The sequence below is a fragment of the Limanda limanda genome, chromosome 10 (genome assembly GCF_963576545.1).
Source record: "Limanda limanda chromosome 10, fLimLim1.1, whole genome shotgun sequence".
NCBI classification, from domain to species: Eukaryota; Metazoa; Chordata; class Actinopteri; order Pleuronectiformes; family Pleuronectidae; genus Limanda; species Limanda limanda.
The window spans coordinates 13718370-13740000 of record NC_083645.1 but is presented as its reverse complement, the minus strand read 5'-3'; the positions used below and the strand labels follow the sequence as shown (position 1 = coordinate 13740000).

The following is a 21631-nucleotide window of genomic DNA, read 5'->3' as shown; positions in this document are numbered from 1 at the left end:
AGAAGGGAGGTAAAGTAATCGATGAGGGATGTAACCAGGAAGTGAAGTATACTACTTCCATCTTTTTCTTACTTCTTTAATGCGTCTTAGTATCAATCCTGGTTGCATTTTAAGTTAGAAAAAGAGGTGATGACACTCTTATTGCTCACAATGCCTTCAAGCTGATTCATGTTCAATGCATGGAAGCACCAAAAGAAAAGAAACAGAAGAAATTCAAAGCTCTGAAAAGTATAGACATTTCTCTCCCATTATACTTTTCAGTTTCAAAACTTGAAGAATGAAAATGCCACATTGAAGCAGCACCTAGAACAGCTTGTGACCAAACTCCAACACCAAGAAGACCAGACGAGGGGAAAAGGAACGAAGAAGCCTTGCAGAGAGGAGGAGGAGAGGAGGGAGAGGGGAGTCCAGGGCTCTGAATCCTGCCGTGGGGAGGGAGAAGGAGGGGTGAAGATGATGGAGGGGAGGGAGAGAAGAGGAGAAATCATTGGGACCCAGCGGGAAGCAGGCGTGGGCGAGGAGGTTCTCCGCATTATAGGGGGAAAAGGTGAACCATGTGATGAGGAGATTGAGCTCAAAAGGAGGGGAGAGGCAGAGGGGGGGCAGAAAGAAAGGGAGAGACAGGAGAGAGAAAGTGGACTAAAGGAAGAGCAGCCTGCGTCAACAACAACCTCCGAGGTCCAGAAACATCCACAAAGCATAAAAGATAACGCCGAGAGCACAGCTGCAGAGCAGACTGAGTGCTGCCTGCCTGCTCCTGATGTGGAGCTTCTGACAACCCGACTCATGGAGGCCCAGGAGGAGGCTGACAGACAGGCTAATGCTGCCCAAGTTCTGTACTCCAAGCTGGGAGAGCAGAGCAAGAAAACTGGGGAGGCTGAGCAGAGGCTGGTGGTCTTGGAGGCTGAGCTGCAGCGTCTGAAGAAAGCCGCTGGAAATCTGGGAGAAGCTCGCAGGCAGATAGAGGTACTGATGGATGGATGGATGGATGGATGGATTGAATGATATAACAATTATTGTATCAAGTAATATCCCCCATGACTTTGAGTATCCAAGAAGTGGTCATCCTGTGTATCAATAAGTTTAACAACATATTCTCAATGTGATATTAAACCCTGGTTGATATTGTTTGTTCAAATATGAGAAATATACTAAGGTATTGATTCATAAAAAGATACTGGTAGAAGGTGCACAGATTCATTCCAGCACTAACTTATTGTACAGTCCTGTAATTGTCTTGCAATCTCCTAAGAGAATGTGTTTTAGTACAGCAATAATTATAGAATAATTTTCATTTACTTAAGGTATTTATCCAGACTTAAACACATAAACGTTTAGAGAGGTTGTAATGAAATCGAGTAGAGACATTCATGTACCTCATGAGATGATTTGTAATCACTTTCATTTCACATGGAAATTTGCATTTGTCCATATAACAAATGACGTTCCCTTCAGTCTCTGCTGTTTTAGTGCTAATTAGCAAATGTAAGCAGGCTAACACACGACACTGAACATTATACATGCATGATTTCAACATTTAGCTCAGACCACCACTGTACTGAAGTAGAGCTGCTATCGTGGCTGGAGACTTTTAATCTTGTTGCATATTCATCTGATCTTCTATGAAGTGGATATAGCGAGGTCCCGCTGATACACATGATAAACCAATCCCGAGTCAGATATAGCTGTCAATCATGAAGTTTCACCCAATTTTTACAGCATCAAATAACTAATTAAAAGAAAATTTACTAGAAAAAAAGCACATGGACGTTCATCAGTGTGACAAGAACTATTGCAATTGAGAGAAACCATATTTGAGAAAATGTATTCAAATGGGTTCTTTTATTTTTTTTGTCTGGTGTATAGGATTTCAATCAGAGGGCTAAATAACAACAAACCTCTAATACAACACAGTTCAGCAGCCACACGAACTGAAGCCTCCGACAAGTGAATTTCCCCCTGTGTTTTTTATCCAGGTGCTACAGTTGGACGGTCTGACCATGGAGGAGGAGCTGTGTCGCCTGCGGAGCCAGGCCGAGCTTCACAGGATGCAGACCACGGTCATCGCCACCCTGGAGGGCGAGCGAGCCGCACTGGAGAGAGACAAGGAGGCGCTCCGCAGCACGGTCGACACCCTGCGTACCGCCCAGCGCAAGGTTGGCGAGCACACAAACACACACACCTGCTGTCACACCAAAACATTTTCCTTACCACAGCACAGGTTATTTAATTTCAGCAAAAATGAACAGATGGTAGAAAGAGAAATACACATAGAAACCAAATGAAATGGAGCTGAGTAACAAAAATCCTCAATCACAAAATTTGATCCTATTTTTAATCGTCAATCATATCTTTCTGTAAACTCTTTCAATAATTAATGCATAATATTGAATGAATGACATTAGATAGGGATTCTGCTTGCCAGATTTATTTATCTAAAAACTAATTATATTATTAAACAGAGAAATTGTTCAGCTGGAGGTCAACTTGACAGCATGAAGTGAACTGGGCGATTCAAGCTGTAAAACAACAGGTCACATACAAACAGCATTGAGCAAGCGAGTCTGTTTGAAGCAGAGATTCCCATATCGACAAAAACTCATCGACAGTCAGACCAGAGATCACAGGCTGAAGATGTTTTACAATTTATTCAGTGCAAATCCCAGATGAAGGTTCAGTGAAAACCGAACCGAATCTCTTTTTTTTATACTCTCCTTTGTGAGTCTCTAAATACTGTGCATAATGTGCTATTTGCAGTGAAGCATCGGAGAAATTACAAGCTGAGTAAAAGAGCAGGGCTAAGTTAGCATTTAATAAACACCATGAAACGATTTAATTTCTCCCATTCACAGAGATGTTGTTATATTCTTATGTATTAGCATAATTTTTACCTCCACCAAGGAGGTTATTTTTTCACCTGTGTCTGTTCCTGGTTTGTTGGGTTATTTATTTTTAGGATTATGTAAAATACGAAATGGGTTTTCACCCTACTTGGTGAAAGGATAGGGCCTGGGTCTGGGAAGGAACCATTAAATATTTGAGTGGATGCAGATTGAGTGGCAGATCCAGTATTTCTTTTTATTTCTTCTTTTTACTGTGTTTTATGATTTTATGCCACTCGGAAACAAGCGGAGGGTTAATCACCTGGCTGAGGCAACTTGTGGTAAGGTTAGAACACTGATGATGTGTTTATGAAAAATGAATCATTAGATTATCAGACCATTTTCCTTTTTATTTTATATTCATACTCTAAGAGCTAGATGATCAAGTAGGAGTGTTCAGCTGTAGAGGTTGTCTGAGCTCTACTGAGCGCCATTCTGAAGAGAACATACTAGATGTCATATATACACTTAATATCTACTAACCAAAAGTTTGCTGTACATATATTTTCAATACTCTTATGATCCATCCATATACATATATCTAAACCGGTTGCTGGATGGGATGGAGTCGATCCCATGTTCTGTTTACTTTGTGTTTGTGTGTCCTGCATCTGACTGTAAACCAAGTTTCTCATCTGGGATAATGAAGTTAACTTGAAGTTGAACTTGTACCCACACAGACGATGCACACTCCACACAGAGAGACCCTGGTCAAACAGGGGATCGAACCACGAGCCATCTTGCTGTGTGGCGGCGAAACACACATGCTTTCGCTGTACAATATACAGTTTGATACAAATGAACATGTCAAAAATGTTCTACTAACTTCATGTCAAGGCTCTTTTCATATAGAGCAGGTCTATACAATACTTTTTATAATATTATTCATTGGGCCCCCTGTGAGTGAGCACTTGGCAACAGTGGTGAGCAAAAAGTTCCTTCTAACAGGAAGTAACCTCGAGTGGAATCAAACTCTGGGCTGGCGTCTGTCTGCCTTGAGAGGAGAGGATGGGAAGTATTGAGGTTAAGGTGTACAGGACTCTGGCAGAATCAAGTCTGATGCGGTATAGAAGAGTGAATAAATAAAGAGGCTTACAGTCGCTGGAGAGCAGGCAGGCAGGAAGGTAGGCAGGCAAAGGAAGGTCCGAAAAGCGAACAAAGAACAAAGTAGAGACATGAGGGATAACTGGGGGGTAAAACTGAAACACTGAACTCGAGCGGCTCGAAAAACAGAAGAGAAACACAGCTGAACAAAACAGAAGCAGGAACCTCGACTGACTGAGACAAACTAGAGCACAAGCTAAACCGGGGACATGAACAGACAAACTGGGAGCAGAGAGACTAAACACACACGGGACGATCCAGGGGTAATTGGACACTCCAAAACCATTCACAGTTTTTTTTAATGAAACTTCACAGTTATGTTAAATCGCTTTGTGAATTGGTTCCTTTGATATTAGGGGTTTAATAAAATTTGTATTTATTTCTGTAGTCCCATGGCAACAAGTTTGACTCGGCCAAATTGAGAGCAGGTTTTGTTTCTGGGGTAAAAATCCAAATATCTTTTATTATATTATATATATATTCTGTTTGTTTGAGAATGTGAGTCAGGTAGTGAAGTGGTGCCTTTTGATATTCAATATTTTTATTTTCAAACTTTCCTTCTTTTATAATGATTCCAACTTTTGTCTGGCAAATAAATCGCCTTTCCTTTCTGACCTAATTATTGCACAGCAAGTGATTTTCCTCTGCCAACAACCAAACACAATATATACATGTAGATAACCATGAAAAATTGTGGAATACTGTGTAAACTATACAACAACAAAACACTCTCTGAATTTTACAGTAGAGAAAATACTCTGCTATCAATTTGTTGTTGGAATAAAAAATCCCATTTTTTTATCAGCACCAAATTAAAATGTTAAATTTATAAAACAAAGCAGTTTCTTGTTACAGTTTGACAGTCTGAATTCATTATAGCACTGTGTTAAAGGAAACATGACTCTTCCTCTTTTTTCAGCTGTAGTGGTGAATTAAACCCAATTAAACCCCATCAATATACTGCACTGAATTAAAACTAAACACAATCATGTGTTGATTTGGTTTACAAGAATATTATTTAATTATTATGAAATTAGTATTTTTTTCTTTTCTGTTAGTATACGAATAACTCATTATGTTACAATACACTTGTAGGGAATTCTTACGGTTTTCTTTCATATACAGTTTGAAAGTTTAATTTCATGTTTGTTGATTTATTTATTGATCCAATTTTTTTGTCACTTTTTGTTACATTTGTATTCATTCATTCTATTTTAATTGTATATTTAACTAAAATCTTCTTGGAACATCTGTTAGTTTGTGCACAAGAGCCCCAGCCGGTTGCCTCTCAGGCCATTAGTAAAGGTAGCTAATCAAGCAGCAAGAATCAAAATAGCCTGAATCCTCCATCTCTCCTCTTTTACCAGAGGGACCAGTTGGAGCTCACCACTCAGACTCTCAAAGCAGAGCTGGATCGCCAGGGACGCAGTCTGGAGACTTCTCGCCGTCGGGAGGAGGAGCTGGAGGCTGAGCTGCGGGAGGCCACCCTGGAGGCCGAGTCACTGGCCAGGGCGCGAGACCAGGCGCTGCTGGAGGCCTCACGGCTGGAGCAGGAGAAGGAGGTGTGTCAGTTGGAGCTGGATGACCAGCGAAAGAAGGGGAGGCAGAGAGAGAGGGAGGCAGCAAGACTGAGGCAGCAGCTGGAGAGCACAACCCTGGCCCTGGAGAACAGCAACCAGAGAGCGAGGGATCTGGATGTAGAGCACAGGTACACACCATACAGTCTATGGTAGACACACACTTTCCTGTAGGCACACTTAACCCTGGTCAAGAGCTGAGGCACGCAGTTAGCTCTACAAGGCTTCAGAGAGAGCTGCTGGCTGCATCGTGTATTTACCTGTAATGTCAACTCTATCTTCATTCGATCCTCTGTCTGACCTGTGTTGCCTCTGGTGTCTGTGTGTTTCTGTATGCAGACGTGTGTTACAGCAGCTGTCTGAGTCTACGGAGCTCTGCACTCGGCTGCAGGACCTGGAGAAAGACCTGAGCACTCGATTAACCAGCACAGAGGAGGGTAAACAGCAGCTGCAGGAGCAGTACACAGACGCTCAGGCCAAGATTAGCTCACTGTCCCAGGTGTGTGTGGGTGGTTGTGCATGTGTGTGTCTGTGTTGTGTTAAACTCAGTGTCTACCTTTTTCTAGGCAGCAGGAATGGCCTCTTCAAACTGAGATTTGTTTGTCGGATATAAAGTCATAGTAATAGCAGTCCACTCTATTCTATGATGTCCACGTCTGCCCTGTGCAAGTGAATGTATTTATTCTGTATTATTAGGTCTATAGGTCACACAAGCTGCACATCAATTCAGTCGGTTCATACTGGAAAAGCAACTAAAGTCTGCATACAAAGAAAAAGTGCAGATTGACTAACACAGTTTCTGGATTTTCACCATTCATTATCGCACAAAGCGGTGCACATGTGAAATGAAGGTGGAAAACCTTAAAACACCTCCAGGAACCCAACATTATTATGCCCTGTTAAGTACACAGTGCACAGTGTTGATTATCACTAGCTGAGGTGTCTCAAAGTGTGAATCTTCTGCCCTGTGTAGTCAAATCAAAAACCTTCATATAACAATCCCGAAATGCAACGCTTCATATATGTGTTATATATAAAGTTTACCATAATATATGCTAAATATGCAACAAAGACCGTTCTGCTGCTCTACAGCTGCGAGCAATGACACAAATTGATGATGTTAAGCTTGAGTCAATCAATCAAAACAAACTATTATGTCTCCTTTCTTTCTTTAATTGGCTGCAGCCAAAGTCACAGATTGATTGATAGCTGTCAAGTCAGTGAATCATTTCTTTGTGGCGTATATTAACGTCTGGTCAGTGAACATTACCGCATGTAATTAGTATGCAGCATGGAGCTCAGCCAAAAATACACAGTGGTGTTAAAAGGATTATATGAAGATGGGTCCATTTCCAGACTTAAAGACAAGCAAAACATTTAAAAACATGTTTTGTTAGATTTGTAATTAAACACCAATTATAGTGATAAATATTTTTATAATTAGCAATAGAGTTGAATATATCGTTGTATTGCTTATGTTCAAAGATCACCAGACTTGTTATATATGTTGATGACTTGTGTACTACATTATTTACATAATCCAAAATGTTTTCAAAAATTTTCAAACCCAGAGAAATCACCAATTTTATTCAAGGTAACAGGATGTTTCCTTCACTCAGGAGCAAAAATCTGTCTTTAAACGACAAAGAAATAATAATGTGACATTTAGTGTGATTCATGACCCAGATTTGTGTTTTTTATTTTCCACAGATTTTAAACTTTGAAAGACTTATTGTGTCATATCTCTCTCTTACCAGGACCTTTCCAATGAGCACACACGTTTTCAGGAACTATCCACTGAAGTCGAACGTCTGAGTCAGAAACTACAAAAAACCGAAGCTGAACAGAAGACGGTTACAGATTCCCTCAGCCAATCAGAGGCGAGAAGAGACTCGCTCTCCCGGTGCCTTAAGGAGAGCGAGTCTCTTCTCCAGTTGGAAAAGCGAAGAAGAAGTATAGAAACGGACATTACGTCTGGTTCAAATGCAGACTCGTCAAACAAGACGCACCTTAGTCCGACACCCACCCAGGACACGTCACCTCTGGATCAATCCCCTGGAGCCGGCAAAGGTCATGACCTTTCTGTTACTCATGATGCTGCCACAGGAGAGACAGAGCGGCAGCTGAGTGAGCGGTTGACAGAGCTGGAAAAAGAGGTGTGTATCTGCGATTGAATGCAAGTCTGTGAATAAGCTGTGCGCTGGTGTCGGACTTTGAATCACATTTACAGGCTGTCAATGTGGATCAGTCCAACTGCTGCGAGTGGATGATGATCTATATTCTGCTGAAATTCTTGCTCAAGGGATGTTTCACGACTATCAGCTCACAGTACACTCCCACAAGTGCAGCACTTCATTTCCAAAGCTACTTCTTTATCTCTGCTCATCAGTTTTTATAATGTCACTTCGGCTACTGTTAATCTTCCTTATCTCCACTCCTGCTCTCTTGCTTCTGCTCTGAATATTTCTTTATTTCTTTCTCCCTCAAACACACAGACACACAGACACACAGACACACACACACACACACACACACACACACACACACACACACACACACACACACACACACACACACACACACACACACACACACACACACACACACACACACACACACACACACACACACACACACACACACACACACACACACACACACACACACACACACACACACATGCATTGAGCTATAACATCCAGCATTGCCAAGGTCAGAGATTTCATTCAATGCATTGCTCAGTCGGTGTGGTGCTGCATTAACATCGTCAGGATTTAAAGGTTAACATCAGGACAGAGGAAACAATTCTGGCTACACACACAACAAGGGGCAGGTACACATGTTGGGCTCAAAGTGCCAATGCAACAAATTTGAATTCATTTTTCTAAGGTAGTTTTTTCTTGCATTTCACCTTTATTGACCGGATAGTAAGTGTAAATTGGGGGAAGACACACCAGCAGCATCTGGTTGTCCCTCCTCTGCTCATTGCCACTCTTTGTTTCCTCGTCTCTTGGGTTGTTTCTGGAAGACGGAGATGGAAACATCAGTGAGAGAGAGTTGGAGAGAGGAGTTTGGGTTTTTACTGAGAGAACCTGTTATGGCTGAATCATTTTCTGATGGTCGTCCCTACATGTTTGCTCCAGAGTTAACTGATCAAGAGTTCCAACAAATTGAAGAGCGAACGAGGAGAGAGACAGGGAGAGGCAGCGAGCAGAGGAGGGACAACTAGCTTTATGGTTTGGAGTGAGACTTCTTGTTTAGCAAACTTTCAAGCCTTTTATTGGTTAAAAAGATAACAATTATATACTAATAACCATTGGACATTTCGTATGTCACAGTATGTCACAGCCCCATAGGAGTAGAATGTAGCCACTGAGGTGATCCACTGGACCAATTCTCAAGTACTATTCATTTCCACATCCACATTTAAAATCACAGGGCCCAGAATTCCTTTTTGATGTGACATCAGCACACTGCTTTTTGTGTAGCATCACAAGCTAAATATATCTAACTACTGGTTTAATCCTCAACAAAGTGCAGTCATTTATAATGCAGAAGCCTTAATGTAAAATTGTAATAGTTAAAAACGCTAGCTTCAAGATTATACTAGCAGAATAAAAGTACAATATTTCCCTGTGAAGACCAGTGGATCAGAAAGAGCGAGCAGCATCAAATGGAAATGAAAATTAAACTAAAAAGAGAGTAAAACTTTGATCTCTAAATAAAAGTAGAGATCCCCTGTGAAACCGAATGATTGGACCAGGTGCTGGTGACAAACTCCAAAGTGAATAAAGAGCTATGACACACAGAGCTGAGCTGCAGACTCTGGAGACGATGAACGCATGAGGTGTGTTGTCGCTCTGCCAGTATTTAGAATATTCACATTAATTGTGCTGTGTGCTGTGCTGCAAGTTCACTCGGAGATTGGATAAAACAGCAGGTATTATACCTTCAGCAAGTTTACAAAATACAACTTGTTCGAATCTAATATTAGTTTCTTCTATTTATTTATATCTATTTGTCTCTATTGTTATAATAGCTTTTAAAATGTATAATATGGTATTTAAATGTCAGCAGTGTATTTGTATTGTCTTATAATTGGCTCAGCAGTTAATTATGAAGCACTTACTGCACTGACCTGTTTGAAAGGTGCTGTAGAAACGTTTGATTGATTGATTATAGCTGTGAGCGATGTGTGTTAGAGGGAGCACAGCCTTATACGCAGCTGCTGTTGAACATGGCTGTGAACAAAAGGGATTTTTCTCTCTGTCAGAAAGCAGTGGCACTCGCAGGACAGGAGGCCTTGGTGTCGCGTCTGTCCCAGTCCCAGGACACGTGTGAGCACCTGAAGGAGCAGCTGGAGGCTCTGCACCGGCGCTCGCTCAGCCTGCAGGAGTCCTGCACCCAACTGCAGACACTCAACACCCAGCTGCAGGTCAGACAGACAGAGAGCATGATTTTGTCCCAACTTGTAAACAGAACCTATTGAATAAATTAAAGCACAGGTACTTTTTGCAGGAAATTTAGACAATTTTATAAAGACTGTAAGGAGTGGAGATGGAAGATTTATGAAAAAATTATAATGTATGCAAGGGAAATAGGCATGTTAGCTTAGCGTAAAGACGGCTCATAGGGAGAAAACCATAAACTGTACATAAAGATGAACGACACGCCTCTACTTCCTCCCACTCCCCAGAAATGAAGGTCAATAAATCTAGAGTCACATCTACAGACATGCTTTCTCTGTTTTGTACTACGTATAAAAAAACATAGATGGACCAAGCATCACTGAGCTCCCAGCATTCAGCTTTGCTTGCGTGCTGCAACGAGGGCGAGGCCCGGAGTGCGACCCTGGAGGCCGAGTCCAAGGTTTGGGCGCGTGAGCGGGAGGAGACGGTGGCGAGGATGGAGGCTGTGAGGCGGGACCACGAGCGGATGACGGCGCTGCAGCAGCGGCAGGAGGTGGAGCTGGAGGAGCTGCTGGACAAGCACTCTCAGCTGAGGAGCAATAACCGCAGCCTGGAGGCCCAGCACAGGGAGCTGGAGGCCAGGTACAAACACACGCTGGCTGCATTAAATTAGACTCTTGAGGTGAAACACATTAAATTCTCACTGCGGCAGAGTTTTGAGTCTTTAATATATCTTTTTGAGGACGAGTGACCAGAGAAAGACATAAGATCAACACAAAAATCCGCTGATATAACAGCCCTAAAATATACATCTTACATCTTAAATCGTCATGTATTACAAGTCATATTTTTTTGTTTGGGTTGAATGTTATCTTTACAATCCCAAGGTACAAGGAGTTCCTGGACGGTAAAACCCAGATGGAGGAGAGAGAGCGGGAGATGAAGCTGGAGCGGGAGGAGATGGGGGCAGAGGCCCAGAGGAGACTGGAGGGAAACCGAGAGCTGGAGAGGCTGAGAGAAGACAACGTGAGGTAAAGAATTCAGTCGCCTCCTGCATCATATTCATGAGATCTGATCATTCTTTCTTGCCACTCACTCTCACTGCTGCCACGTTCATTTGAATACAGGGAACAGCAGCATTAACCCGTCTACTATATATGAATTATGATAAGCAACACAGGCATTGGTTTGAATGCAAATTTACAGATAGGAATATAGAGAGGCGTTCGGTGCTGAGGACCCACAGTGAACAAAACACACAAAACAAGACAGAGAAGGAATTACTTCAAATAAATTAATTTTTCCCACAGTGATAATTAAGATTATTTCATCTCGTTACAAAATAGAACATGATGATTACTCACCTTCACCGTGCCACTGTTCCGTCAGCGATGAGTGATGCTCCACAATGTGGTCCTCATTCATTTTGTCTGACATTATGTCAAATGTGCTTATTGGTTTTAAGCAGGTCGTCCAGTAATCAGATTGTCGACGGTTCGATCCCTGGCTCAAGTGTGCCGTTTGAATGTGTTACAGGTTGAATGTGACTCGTCGCATGAAGCTACTTGAAATGCTTTTACCATAGCAGTGACAGTGGTAATTGAAAGTCCCTGTGTGTGGGTGTTGCAGGCATCAGGCCCACCAGAAGGAGTGGTTGGCATTGCAGGTGGAGCTGTTGGCTCAGGGCTCGGTGCTGAGGGGGGAGCTGAGCACATCCCAGCTGGAGCGGACTCGACTGGAGGGTGAGCTCAGTGCCGTCAGGGAAACCAATCAGAGCCTGGACCTCAGCAACGCACGCCTCACCAGCCAGTACCAGGTATTAACCACACACACACGCACACACACACAGGAACGCCATTACACACATGCAGATACACACCGATGTTTTGTATTCATGCTGCATGTTGACTATTTACTTGCAAAAAAGGTATTTATTGCCTCACAGTGGAAACATTCACATACATTACACTCTTGAAAATGTTAAGTGTTATTGGGCAATTACATCTTTTATTAGGATCTCATTGCATTTTTATAGACAGTATTTTACACAGATAAAATACATCATATTATCAGTGGGGAACAGTGACTTGTTTCGATCACTTGATACAAACCCAATTTCAGTAAAAATGATGCATTGGTCCAAACAGAAAATGAATACCAAGTAGCTAATGAGGAGCAGGGACGTCTTTTGCCTTTGGGGGAGAATTAACTCATCCGTGTAATGCTGTCAAACACGCCCTGAATATTGAAAACATCATTCAAGGAAACTCTCCAGAGTTTTTGAGGTATGAAACAGTTGGAGAGTGACTTTCTATAAAAGGTTCCAGAAGTCAAGCAGCAGATGTTTTGTTCTGCTGCTTGTGAAACCACTGCTGAATCACCTGCTGGACACCTCATGAGGATCCTTTCAAATTCACTTGGTTGAAATAACACAACTTTAGTTTAGGATATAACCCATCTAACCATCCATCTGTGAGTCCGTCCTCCTACCATCCCTCCATCAATCCATCCATCCATCCATTATCTATACTCCTCATCCTCAGAGGGTTGCAGGGGCTGGAGTCAATCCCAGCTGACATTGGGCGAGAGGCAGGCTACATGCTGAACAGCGTTTCGCAGGGCCCACATACAGAGACAAACATTAACATTTAAATTTACATCTACGGATAAGTTTCAATTTTGGTTAACCTAACTCCAGTCTGCATGTCTTTGGAGTGTGGGAGGAAGCCGGAGTACTCGGAGAAAACCCACGCAGACACATGGAGAGCAGTCTCCCCAAGGAATCCGACTAAGAACCCTCTTATTGTGTTGCACCCACTGTACCACCATGCTGCCCGCAATGCTGACCTAAGGGAATTGTTATTCTCCTACTCTCTTTCTGTCCAAGAATTAAATAAGAATTGATACCACACTCATGTCTGTATGGTAAATAATTGGCCATAGCCAGGTGAGCCAAAGGTAACAAAGTCCACCCACCTGCAGCACCACTGCTCATTATCATGGTATTGTTGTGTTGTTTTGGCTCGGAGTAGTTGTGAACCAGCAGAGACACCAACAGGTTGCTGCACCTGGCCAAGAAATAGCTCAGCTCATAATTCACCCTAGAACAATGACTTGTCATTTTTTACACTCATGGATTAAACAAATACAACATGTGAAATTGTGAGCTTCTAGTAGGTGGATTTTCTTACCTTCAAACAGAGTCAGGTTAATTGTGTTGCCCTGATCCCTGAGCTAAGCTTGCAAGCTGCTGCCTGTAGCTTCACAGGCAGCAGCTCTAACTAGAAGCAGATTAATGCAAGAAAAATAAGAAGCACACAGAAACAGATTCTCCTGTTTAATTATTTTTTCAAATATCATTTTTTGTTTCTTTGAAAAATTAAATACATCTCTATTGGTATTAAAATGTCAGATTTCGGTCCTGCCAATGCTTGTTATAAGGTCAAAACCAAATTTTGTGATATCACCCAGCCATAACTTCAAATATTTAAGTATCAGCATGTGTGTTTCCCTGGATGCTTTTGCTGTTGGAAGTTTGTTTTGGGCCCTGAAAATCTGAGGACCAGGACTCTCATTATACTGTTTTGCAGAAGGACATGGAGAAGTAGAAAGGTGGCAATTAAAAAGAAAAAGATGTGTTTAAGCTCACAATTAATCTCTTGAAGCTACTGAAAGACTTCTAAATGTTTCTAAGGAAATTAGGGGAGATGTTCAAAGAAGATGTGGCCGTACCTTCCAGAGAGACCTTAATAATAATTCTCAGATTTCAGAGGTTTGTGATTTTAAGGAATGTTTTCTAAGCTCAAACATGCCTAAAGATGAAAAGGGATTAAAGAGCCTTTTTTACTCTTTCGTCTGATTATACCATTCACACATTGTGATGTGGCCTCGCATGTGAGCCTTGAATGGTAACTCTGCCCTAACAAGCATCTTTATGAAACTCTCAATGCTCTGTTTTTGGTCACAGCTAGAAAAAGTTGAATAAAGCAGAATGAAAGTGTGTACTACCACACACAGACACATACATTATCCTGAGGAAACATTCATGGCGCTTTATGTACTTGCATGTGCAGCTGTTGACCCAGCTGAAGGGGAACATGGAGGAGGAGAACCGACAGTTAGCAGAGCAGAACCAGGGTCTGCTGAAAGAGAACCGGGCCTTAATGGAGCAGAGCATGGAGCGCCGTGACCAGCACTATTCCCAGCAGACGGATTTCCAGTCAGTACACACACACACACACACACACACACACACACACACCAGATGATTCTGTTCTGCTGAGAATTTCTGCCGTGAAAATTGCAGCAGATTGAAGAGGGAATCGCTTTTACAACAAAGTATCTGAAATGTGTTGCTCAAATTGTAGCAACATGCTGGAGCGTTTCATGTAGGTGTGTTAGAGAAAACACTTTTTTTTGACCATTTGAAACTTAGTAGAACATCGTCTGAGCTCCTGCTATGTTCATAAAATAACACTTATGTAAAGACAATTTCACACTGACACAACAGCACTCAGCAGCCGTTCTTTTAAATGACTAATAGCAAGTAATAGCAGATTCATCCAGAACTAGAAGTGAGCATGCAGAGCTGGTCTCACCTTTCAAATGTTATGAGTCAAATGCCCCACAAATTACATCTGTTCATGGCGTAACCTTACATTTTTGGAAAGAACACTTTTAATCTTTGCTAAAATTACAGACTCAAATTTGAATAATATTTCATATTTTAGTGTTTAAAGGAAATGTTTAGTTCTGCACATTAAGAGGTCTGTAGTCTCCCACCCCGGAAACACTGATGGCATAAAATCAGCACACCAGTAGATAAAGGACAGAAGATACACAAAGTTACACAAAATGTATAGACTGATGCATATGTTTAGAGGTTTTCATGAGGTAATAGTGCACTCCTATTAAATATCATGATTGACAGCGTCTCTGCAGTTTCTTATATCTTTATGTCTCTGTACCAGTGACAGCTGTGGCCTGAGGCATTATATGTTGTGGTGGTCCATCCGTCCCCCCCGCTCTCGTGAACATTATATATCAGGAAGATCTTGGGTTGATTTCTTCAAATTTGGCACAAATGTTCACTTGGACTTGAGGTTGAAATGATTCGATTTTGTTGCGACAAAAATCAAAGTTATGGAGAATTTAAAACAGCATGGTTCTGGTCATACACCAATTACAGTACAAAGTAATAGTTTAATACTTTCACCATGTACATGAGTCAGGAGATAGGTGTGAACAGCAAGGAAGTAATTTAAGTTTTTGTGTGTTGAAATATTCATTATTTTGGTGCAACATACATTGGTATAAATGTTGTGGATCCAGTGAGCAAACATGTGGAGGCATCAAATGTTTTTCATAAAATGATTTAAACTGGCCTTCAAGGGTGGGTGTTTGATTAAATTCAAATAAAATTGATACTGATCTCCTACAATTTAATCACTTGGTTTTAGTTGATGCTGATACTGAAAAAGGGGGATTTTAAAAGAGGCGATACTGCACAGATCTGAGCACAGAAATAAACAGTATTTAATTAGAAAACATGTGATAAGATAGATTTGCATCTTCATAAATGTGAAAACAAGGCTCACAGCAATGCCAGCAGCTCTGTGAGGCTGTACAAGGGAACAGTGGAGTTTTGAGCTTAATGCTAAAGTCAGCATGCTGATATGCTAATGCTAAACATGTATTTTTACCATGTTTAGTGTCCAGCTAGCCCATAACACAAAGTAAACCTGAGCCTGCTGCTAAGTCACTTTTAAGTATAACATCGACAATTTTCAGGGCAATCTATCCTATATATATATATTAATGAGACATTTCATTTAAAACCACTGATGTGAATCTCATGGTGGCCCTAGAGGAAACTTTCCTGATTTTAGAGTGTATTAGCATTGGCATTATCAACAAATTAAAGTTAATTCAAACTGCGCCAAATGATACATGTGTGTTTTATGGTTTCCAGGCTGTTAGCGTGGCTTGAATGTACCAAGACCTTGATATTAACTGAATCATCTTATTTTCCACCACTGACCTTTCTGATCTAACATCCCTGATTTTTTCCACCCACGACGTGTCACTAAACAACAGTCAGCTTGACAGTCACAGTCTTTGTGTGCTGAACCTGCACATGATATATAATCATGTTTATAGATACCACAGCTGGAACTCTGAACCCTCTGCTCTTCAGCAGCACATATGACCATGAACTTCCACATGAAGCCTCTTTTCTGATTTGATCATAGGATCTGATGCTTTCAAAAGAATCCAGTTCAGACAGCACAGCGGGCTCCATTTCACAGCAGCCAGTTTATAGGCATGGCCTGAATCAGCCACGTTAAATGTACACACTTCCAGATTCACTGAATCTACCCCCACTGATAATAAATGCATGAAATGAATCAAACAGACCATCCTACTCATTTTTTTTCTTTATGCTCGTCTCAGCTGCTTTATTCTGATGCTTCACATGTTTTTCCCTTAGGGAGAAGTTGGGCGAGCTCCGTCGGGAGAAGCAGAAGTTGGTGGAGAAGATTATGGATCAGTACAGAGTCCTTGAGCCCAGCATGCAAGCTCCAACCATCAAGGCCAAGTACTGTATACGTATTTGATATATATATACAGACACACACACACACACACACACACACACACACACACACACACACACACACACACACACACACACGTATACATGTATATATACATATAGAGAGAGAGAGCAGAGAGAGTTTAATCCAACTTCAATCAAGTTAAAAATCCTGCTGGGGGCTGATTTATATGCCTGAAGTGAGAATTAGGCTATGGCTGTCGTCGGTACACCATCACCATCTCCTCCGCACCAAGCAGCAGAAAGACAGTTAGCGTAGTGGCTGGATCATTTAGCAGCTACGGTAAAGGGCTGAATATTATTCTCAGGTGTTAACAGAGCAAAAAGTCAATATGTGATATGAATTCATTGGATGGACACAAACCTGACTCCAAATAAACATCCATGTTACTCTCTGGTCGATAAATAAACTAAAAGGCGGAATATGTCAATGTTGTTTGCTGCTACCAAGTGGCCAGGAAATGAGCTATGTTAAAAAAAAAATATATATATATATATATGTCATCATTTGCACTTTTGTCAGGTTTATCTTTGACTAATAAGTTCAGTATTATCAAGGGTCGTTTGACTACATATAACATTTTCTTCTATAAACTGTTGAGGTTTCAGAGAGTTTGATTTTTAATTTAAGTTCAATTTTACGGAAAGTCTCTCTCTAGCTCCCTACAATGAGTCTGGTAGTGCTCCATAAAAGGAGGAGGATTTATCTCCGTTCTCACAAAGATGTTGCAGACATGCGTCAGAATAAGAATGCAAAATGGTGAACTGAGGTCACAGCCTTTGTGTGTTTTGAGTACAGCGCTCTCGGTTCACTCAGTGGAAGCTCGTCTGTGTCTCATTTGACGGTTGACAAGTATTTTGTGCCCTAAATGTAACATGTAGTGATTAGTATTGTTGTGTACAAATTGTTCAGCTGTCACGAAAGTGCGTTCTGTCCTCTGTGCTACGATTTAATATGGTAATGACATTTTAATTATATCATTTACAAATTGATTTCCTTGATGCCATGTTTAATGTGCTTTGTTTAGCATGATAAATGACAGTCGCCAACTTAAAAGTTAAATTCTGTATCAAGCAACAAGCGCTGTATGATTCTCAATTCATCACTGGGAACAAGATGCAACTAGTGACACTTGGTATCCTCCTCCTGTTTCCTGGAAAACCAGGGCACGCACACGCACACGCACACACACACACAATCACAGACTTTCTTGGGTTTACCTCATCCCTCTTTGTAAATGGTCCCTGTCCTCTGTGTCCTCATAGGAAATCTAACTGGATTGCAGACAGGATGAAGAAGCTAATCAAACCGCGTGGAGGAGGAAGAGAGGGACGTACCCTCTTCACCGCCGCGGGCAGTGTGGAGAACCTGGCCGACAGCACTGAATTTTCAACAGACACACACACACCTCCGTCTGGTGAGACCACACATAAACAACACCAACCCTCTTTCTTTCTCTCTCACACAAACACAAGCCCATTGGTTTTCACAAAGATATGCTCTCATGCTCAACCCCATCACGCAAGGCTACAGGCATGCATACAAATCATCTCATGACTACCAAGTGTGGTCAGCATTGATACCACGCTCTTCTCCTCAGATCTCCCCCGTAGAGCGCCAAGACTCACTGGGGCTGGCGTTCTCTGCTAACCACATGTTGAAAGGCAAAATTTGAGACACAGACACAGAGAGAAGAAAAAGGGAAAACTCTCTGCAGATGCTTTCAAAGACCTAACCTGCGCTTACAACATGCTTATCTCTCTTTTTGGCAGAGCTACTTCCCATTTAAATTGTATTATTCACTCCTCCTCCTCCCTCCTGGTTCTCTGTCCCTTGAGTTCTCTCAATTGTCTCGCAGGTGAATAAAGCAGAAAATCTCCCAAAAATGTGTTAAAAAGATGATGAGGAAACACCACAAGTACAAGTGAAACAATTCAAATTCTAGTTTTATTTGTCCTGAATAAACAAAGGAATTTGTGATTTTTGTTGAAACTGAGAGAGAGATTGTTTGAGCCCTAAACAATTCCAACAAAAATTCCTCTCCTTTCTATTGACTATGTTGTGGCGACCATTCCCATAGCACCTGCATTTAACCCTGAAACTGACCTGCCTTATAGCTGGTCAAAGTGACATTAACCACTGGTCTCAGGTCAGTTTTTATGCTCTTGCTGGTGTTATGAGTCTCTGAACATACGACACGTTTCTAACTAAGGCTCACAGTCAGATTTAAGTTATTTCAATTTGATATAATTCCCTGTAAAGAGGTTAAGATTGTAAATCTCCTCAGATAAAAAGTGAAACATGGATATATACATATCAGTTACCTTGTTTATGGAAATTTTAATCTAAGGAGCATTAAAATGACATATTTAAAATTAAAATTATTTCTCAGTATCATCTGTTATTATCATACATTTATTGTCAAATATAATTCTACATTTAAATGTAATACTATATAAGAAGAAAGAGATGAGCTCCTGCACAGTCAGTAAATATATTGAAAAACAACCTTAAAGCCAATAAACTCAATTAAAAGATGCTGTTGTTTCTTTTTGAGTTTAATGTCTGAAATGTTGCTTTTTCAATTGTGTAATTAATTTTTTCTTCATCCTTTTCTTTGTTCTCATGTGTTCTTGTGCATTGGCCAAATGTGCATTAGACAATGTTTTTCTTAAATGCCATTGAGGCAAAGGGAATTTAAATTACTTTGCTACTATTTACACATAAATTAATAAATAATTAAGATATGTGCTCAACCACACTACATGAATGTGGGTTGCATTTACTTTTACCTGTTTACAAACCTACAGTATAAAAGGTTTAAAAAATGTGCTTGACAATTCTTCTGGTTCATCCACACACTCACAGACGCGGCTGCATGGCCGTCAGCAGCAGTTCTCAGGGCCTGATGAGCTGCTCAAGGACATTTGACATGTGTTCAGGGAGAGCCAGGATTCAAACCACTAACCTTGTGATAAATGGCAGACGAACTCCACCACCTGAGTTTCAGTCACACACATTTCTTGATTCACTTCTGCACCTGCCACCATATAAGTCACTGAAACTGCAACTGGAAGAAAAGCTGTTATGTACTCGCAGATGATTACCTGAGGTCAAAATGTCGACCTATAGATCTCAACCTTCAGTATTATATCACTAGCTCTGTGGATTTAGATGATAATAACCATTTCTCAACCCCTGACTTCCTTTCACACTGTTTCCAGATCCCCGCAGTGCTCCGGTCTCTCCCTCTCCCTTGAGAAAAACCACATCCGAGACAGAACCAGACATTTCACTCCCCGGGACTCCACCCTCACGCTCCGGCTCCGGGGGCCGTCGTAAACTGGGATCTCGTCATGGCTGGGGGCTGGGCTTGGTCAGAGGAGGCTCTGGAGTCTCCCAATCGTTCAGTCCTGGTGACAACAAGACACATCCCCGTCAGCAGCTGCGCTCCAACCCGGACACGTCCACCGTCCTCTGGGAAAAAGAGAAGGGCCAAACAAGCGCACCTCAGACAGCAGATGCACGGCCGACCAATCAGGAAAGTGTCGAGGAGAACGAAGGGAAAGGTAAGGAGGAGAAAGTACAGTGATGACAATGGGATTTTATGTCTGTGCACTTTAGAGATGTCTGACCAGAGATTCTCTTGTCTGATCGTTTATTTGTTTATTGTATAATATGACAGTGGATAAAGTGATCAGTATTTCCATTGGTAGTGGTGCCTTTTGATGTTGTGGGTTTCATTTGTCTTTTTTTTCTCTAATTCAATGGAATTAAATTTGACTTTTTTACAATTTGAAAGTAGATTTCTTTGGAGGAGAAAACCCCTTAATTGAATTTTTCAAGGAACAGAAAAATGTTGATCAAGTAGTGAAGTGATAACATTTGATATTCTGGGTAATTTTGGTTGACATTTTTATTTCATTGAATTTCATAATTGAGTTAATCAATTTTGATTGGTGGTTTGTGTGTGTGTGTGTGTGTGTGTGTGTGTTTGTTTGTCCTTCATCACTGAGAGAAATGTTACCACTTCATGTAACTGTGATAGAACCAAATGTCATCTCATGATTACTCATATTTTTAAGTAGTTGTTTTTAAAAGTGTGTAGCACATCGGAATAGATCAATGAGGCAAGAGAGGCACTCAGAATACAGATCATAATTGTTTTAATTAAAACGTGTGTGTGCATATTACTCTGTGATCCTCTCTCCTTCCAGACAATCAACAGTCCGGTGACAACACGCCGACGGCCTGAGACAGACCCACAGTCTCCACTAGAAACACTGTTTTGTGCTGTGCTTCCAGAAAACTGTTTTGATACAGCTCTTTGTATGTCTGATTATTTTAAGTACAAGATCCTTGTAGTATTTTTTAATATTTTTGAATGAATAAATCATTTACCAGTGTTGCTGAGTTGCGAATGAATAAACCACCTCTAAATAGTGAGGAGCTCTAAATCTGACACTAAATTATTATTCGGACATTAGAATAATATCAGAAATAATAGAGAAACTAACTGTTAATTTTACAGACTGTATTTATCTTTAACCAGCTTATTTATATTTAAATCTCTTAAGTTTCTACCTGTTTGGTCTCAACATAAATGTGCTTATATATTTCATAATAAAATTTCTTTCAATTTTACCCAAACTCATTCCCTAACATTAACCTTATCAAAGAGGTCATTTTAGCTCAAATCATTATCGTTCTCTCTGTATCTAAATCTAACGTTAGAAAACTCGGTATAAAGTTTAATTTTGAGATGTTTCAGAATAATTAAGGACTGAATAACACCCTGACCACCATCCAACCTTTTCATCTAATAATAGTTTTTCAGCTAATTCTAACTTTAGTCATGAATCTACAGCAGCTGGTCGACCCAGTGTTAATCATCCACAGATTGAAGGTCAAATGACAAGTGTAAAACTTTATTCTGTTATTTATTTATTTGTCAGTTTTGGTCCTGTATACATTGTGAAAATACCTTAGTAGAGAATAATTGGAGTGTGTAAAGAAACACGTAATAGAAGATGTTCAGAGAA

At 40.9% G+C, this 21631-nt stretch overlaps 1 protein-coding gene across 1 annotated transcript in view; it reads left to right on the top strand.

The window, feature by feature from the left end:
• ccdc88b (coiled-coil domain containing 88B) overlaps positions 1 to 20967 on the top strand; it is a 40696-nt gene extending 19729 nt beyond the window's left edge. Inside the window, exons 15-28 of the mRNA XM_061079788.1 lie at positions 262 to 966; positions 1977 to 2156; positions 5354 to 5694; positions 5903 to 6062; positions 7321 to 7719; positions 9837 to 9998; positions 10337 to 10614; positions 10860 to 11003; positions 11602 to 11788; positions 14046 to 14191; positions 16463 to 16570; positions 17855 to 18006; positions 19814 to 20158; positions 20807 to 20967. Coding sequence (XP_060935771.1) covers positions 262 to 966; positions 1977 to 2156; positions 5354 to 5694; positions 5903 to 6062; positions 7321 to 7719; positions 9837 to 9998; positions 10337 to 10614; positions 10860 to 11003; positions 11602 to 11788; positions 14046 to 14191; positions 16463 to 16570; positions 17855 to 18006; positions 19814 to 20158; positions 20807 to 20844 — 3345 coding nt within the window. The 3' untranslated portion in view covers positions 20845 to 20967. The remainder of the gene's footprint in view (positions 1 to 261; positions 967 to 1976; positions 2157 to 5353; positions 5695 to 5902; positions 6063 to 7320; positions 7720 to 9836; positions 9999 to 10336; positions 10615 to 10859; positions 11004 to 11601; positions 11789 to 14045; positions 14192 to 16462; positions 16571 to 17854; positions 18007 to 19813; positions 20159 to 20806) is intronic.
• Positions 20968 to 21631: the final 664 nt, after the last annotated feature.